Source organism: Echeneis naucrates, chromosome 13 (genome assembly GCF_900963305.1).
Source record: "Echeneis naucrates chromosome 13, fEcheNa1.1, whole genome shotgun sequence".
NCBI lineage: Eukaryota > Metazoa > Chordata > Actinopteri > Carangiformes > Echeneidae > Echeneis > Echeneis naucrates.
In genome coordinates this window covers 2,041,819-2,046,597 of record NC_042523.1, presented here as the reverse complement: position 1 = coordinate 2,046,597, position 4,779 = coordinate 2,041,819, and the positions used below count along the sequence as shown (strand labels likewise).

The 4,779-nt window shown below is 41.5% G+C and overlaps 1 protein-coding gene across 1 annotated transcript; it reads left to right on the top strand.

The window, feature by feature from the left end:
- The first annotated feature begins 484 nt into the window (after positions 1 to 484).
- Positions 485 to 2,480, top strand: sst1.2 (somatostatin 1, tandem duplicate 2). Its single transcript, XM_029518072.1, has 4 exons — positions 485 to 771; positions 850 to 1,028; positions 2,049 to 2,268; positions 2,356 to 2,480. Exons 2-3 carry the CDS (start codon positions 852 to 854, stop codon positions 2,253 to 2,255), a joined length of 384 nt encoding a protein of 127 aa, XP_029373932.1. The 5' UTR covers positions 485 to 771; positions 850 to 851; the 3' UTR covers positions 2,256 to 2,268; positions 2,356 to 2,480.
- Positions 2,481 to 4,779: the final 2,299 nt, after the last annotated feature.

Here is a 4,779-nt window from a genome sequence, read left to right as displayed (position 1 = left end):
TCCCACATTTAATTGACTAAAGACAAACCATCACTATGTTGCCATGCTGCCATTTAGTTTCCATTTTATGTAAAATTGTAGATCAGCTCAATATGAATCTAATTTTGAGGTCAGAATTCAATTCAGGTTCAGATCCGAACTCTCACTGAAGACCCCTTGCTATTCCACCGATGGTACTTGGGGAAGTTAAATTTCTCTGCACTGTGTTCAGTTGCCACATAGACTGCTGCTGAGATTCCCTGATGTCATTTCACTCTTTCTCCCTGCAGCACAACATTTTAAACCAATACATGGTAAGTGTTTTTCTTCATCATTAAGTCATGTTTGTTCTGACGAAATGTTGAGTGGGCGACTGTCTGCTACTGCCTCTTTGTTTAATGGAGTTATCAGCAAGTGCTAATGAAGCTTTCTAATCCTCTGAACGCTCTGTTAATTCCTTTCCTCTTCAGCCTGACATTTTGCTGTTGTATTTGATGTGGATTAACGCCAGCAGCTGAAAGACACTGCAGCTGCTGATAGTTTTATTGTATTGTATTGCTCAAGCTCCAATAAAGTCAATAAGGACTAATGGATGTTTGTTTAACTTGAATGTCAGCGTTCCTTCATCACCTTGCAGCCCTACGGCTTTCAATCAAATGCATTTCACCATGTGACGCAGTGGAGGAGGAGATTCAGACTTTAAAACAACAGTACCCAGAGGACCAGTACAAGAGACCAGCCGAAAAACATACCCAGGATTGGAACCAGCAGAAGACACCGGACAAACAGACAGTAGGATCTTTCTCCTCTACTTTCTGTCTTTGTTCCATTTTTAATGGTTTCATCCATGCTTCTTCTCTTTCTTTTCAGAGATGCCATGTGTACGCTGTCCTGCCATCTTTGTTCTAGTGGTGCTGGTTCTGTGCACTCCCAGAGTTTCTTCTCAGCACAACAGAGACCAGGACCAGTACCTGAACCAAGACCTGAATCTGGAGCTGCGTCATCAAAGGCTGCTGCAAAGAGCTCGTAGTGCAGGACTCCTATCACAGGTGAAATATTAAGAACCCATCAGAAAAAAAAACAAAAACTAAATAATCTTCTAATCTTCCAACATCGCTGTTAAATATTCAGCTGCAATGAGTTTAAGTTTTCAACCACTGTGTGGGGATTGTCATGATGTTTTATTATGGATTTGTGTTTATTGTCCCCAACTTCAACACAAAAATTGAGGAAGAACAGTTGAACAGGAGTTTGTATGCTGAATGTAAAGTAGTAAGTCCCTGAAGTTTGAAGTTGTAACCTGGTTCTGGCCAAGACCAAAATCATTTGTACTTTTCAGACTTTGTATCACATGTTGAATGACTGAGCTCTAGAGGACTGTGAGGAATTTTCTTTTCTTTGGGTAAAGCTAAACTAGCTCTTTCCAAAGCTATCTCTCTTTGGAAGTGATATAGAAGCAGCTGAGTACAAGTGTAAATCCGAACTGTGGGAAACTGCAATCGCAAACCTTTTCAATTTCAAACTTCATGGTTCAGGGAAAAACAGCTCTGACAGAGCAAACTCATTGTTGGTGAGTGTTTTCTGCCCTCCAGCCACAGAGGAGCAGAGGCAAGTCCATCACAGTTTGGCTCCTCGAACAAAATCAAAGAGTCACAGTCAAAAGTTTAAACATCATGAGTTCAGTAAATGCTTTCTCAGTTTTCTCACAAGTCTTCAATACAAGTCCAGAGTCCTTCAAAATTACTGAAAATGGCTGACAACCAAATTACAAAGCACCTCACAAAGTGATAATGTCTTAAATGGTTGTCATGAATGTCATGAACTTTGAATCATTCACTGAATTCATTTCATTAAGTAGTTTGGTGCCAAAGCACAAATCAAAGTCACAATATATAATGCAGATCTACGTGGGGAGGTGCAGAGAGAACATGTAAGACACTGAGACCAACTTGTTTCAGCTACACGTGATTATAAACCAACTGGCGATTTTTAGAGTGTAGGGGCACCCATGTTGAGGGTGTGCACTCTGACTAGTTCTGATTGATTCTGATTGTGTCCTTATTTATCAGGAGTGGAGTAAACGCGCGGTAGAGGACCTGCTCACTCAGATGTCTCTACCTGATGCAGATGCACAGAGGGAAGCTGAGGTGGTTTCCATGGCAACGGGGGGAAGGATGAACCTTGAGCGGTCTGTTGACACCCCTAATAACCTGCCTCCCCGCGAACGCAAAGCAGGGTGCAAGAACTTCTATTGGAAGGGCTTCACTTCCTGTTAATGCCCCTGCCCAGGTATCTGATTGTCTTTTTTACCCCTGCTCAGGTAGGAAGCATCCTGTTTCATCCATCTGCTTGTTTTTTCTTTTGTTAAATTCCAAGCTGAGGACACCCACATCAACGAGACCAAACCAACCAATCCCACATGACCTTCACCTGAACAACCGGAGGCACCAATCAGTGGCTGTTTTGCTGCAGTTTACCTGAAAAATTAATGTACTTCATAATTAAAGAGTGAAATCAAAGACACTGTCTCTGTCTGTCCTGATTTTTATTTTTTATTTTTGAGGTTTTAACGCACTTTTGAGATTATTTTTTATAGGTTATCAAATCAATCAGATCTATTTATATAGCGCCAAATCATAAAAATGTTCCGTCAAGGCACTTTACATATAGAGCAGGTCTAGACCAAACTCTTTATAAAAATGATTTTATAAAGACAGTGGTAAGGAAAAATGTCCTTTAAGAGGCAGGGAGAGGGAGAGAGAGAGAGAGAGAGAGGGGGGGGGATTAGCAAAGTTGGATAGATTAGGGAGAGAATGAATGCAGGAGGAGGGGATATTCACAACAGGTGCAGGCACGAACATATGATACTGCATGAAGTTCATAGAAAATATGCTGTATGGAGTTCATGAAGATATGGGAGCATCAGGCATTGCAGGAACATGAGGTAGTGATTATTCACTGCCTACAGGATGAGGACAGGGAGAGAAGAGAGGAACTGGGAGAGACAGAAACAGAGACAGAGAGAAACATGGTTGTTGGCACATGCAAAGGGAAGAGAGAGAGAGTGAGGTGCTCAGTGCTTCTCCCAGCAGTCTAGGCCTATAGCAGCATATATAGCAGATCTGCCTCCAGATTTACTCTTGGAGGCTCTAAGAACCACAAGTAAACCTCCATCTAGAGAGCGGAGTGGCCTGCTAGGACAGTAAGGAACTATGAGCTCTCTGAGATACGATGGAGCTTGGTCATTAAGAGCTTAATACAGTACAGGCCAAAAGTTTGGACACACTAACCATTCATTTGAATGAGAAGGTGTTAAATTCAATTCTGGATTTTACCGGCAGCCAATGAAGAGCAGCTAACACAGGAGAGATTTGCTCTCTTTTCCTAGTTCCTCTTAAGGTTCATTATCATTTGTATTGTGCAATTTAAATAGATCATGCACTGATCCATATGTTCATGTGTTCTCGTGCTGGATCCCTCTCCAACATGCATAGGTGGGGGCACTGGGGGTTACTTGGAGCAGTGAGAGTGATCAGTGCGTGTGTGTACAGTACAGGCCAAAAGTTTGGACACACCTTCTCATTCAAATGAATAGGAAAGTGTGTGCAAACTTTTGGCCTGCACTGTATGTGTGGAAACAGCAGCAGGTTTCAATGTTTGAACTGTAAGAGAAGGTCAATTAAAATCAACATTTAATGGAGATCGAAGAGAGGGAGACAGTAAATATTGACTGAGGAAGAAGGAGGGCATGTGTGAACCTGCCAGGATTTGAGCCTGGGATGCCTGCTCAGAAGTTACAGTGTCAAACTGCAAGGCTGCCTTTCACTACCAAGTCCACAGGAGTTTCAGCTGAAGCTATTGATGAGTTGCTCCCGAACTGTTTGGTCAAAACACATTGCACTGAAACATCAGGTCAGGTCAAGTCACTGTTCAGACCTTACCATAACAAACTGCTCAGGTTTGTGTGGTTACTGTTTGAGCAGGTGTGTGTATGTGTGGCAGAAGGAGAGTGTGTTTTTGTTTGGTGGAAAATTAAAAACAAAACTAAAGTGTATTTACAGACTTTTGGAAACAGAATTCTGTTTCATGTTATTCATAGCCTTGTGCATGTGTTTGTGTCAGCATATACAGTATGTAAGTTTGTGTGTGTGTTAGTTTTAATCTGTGAGTCCAAGTCTTCACGTTATTGTGAATTAAACAATAATCAAGTTTTAACTAAGTAAACAATACTAAACAAACGGGAATAAACTGTTTTGACTTCCCGCAGCTGAAACAGAAACTGAAAATGATTCAAAACAGATTAAACTGTTTTGGACTGTGGAGCAGGGTGTGTGTGTGTTTGTGTGTTATCTCTATCTGTCAGCTGGTCAGTTGCAGTTTCTCTGCGTTTCCACAGAGATTAATGATTCCTGTTGAAGGGTTCCTCAGAAAATAACAGTCAGTGTTTTCATCATCATCATCACTGTCACAGTTTGTTGACAGACTTTAGCACTGATGAAGTCGTTCTTATTGGTGCATGGTCTCTCAATTTATGTTGGGTCTTCTCCATGGTGGCTGTTACATCACAGCTTACAACAGAACCACTGTTAATGATGGGAGAATGGTTTTGGTGGGTATAACTGAAGGCAACTCTTTGGATTTATCATTGTTTCAGACAAGATCATTTCTCCAGTCCATCAGTTCATCCACTGCCAGTCAATTTCTGTGCTCACAGCTGACAGACATCTGGAATCTTACACGTTAACTCCACAGTCAAATTAATGTGACTAAATGAGATGTGTCATGTTTCATTAACTTGTT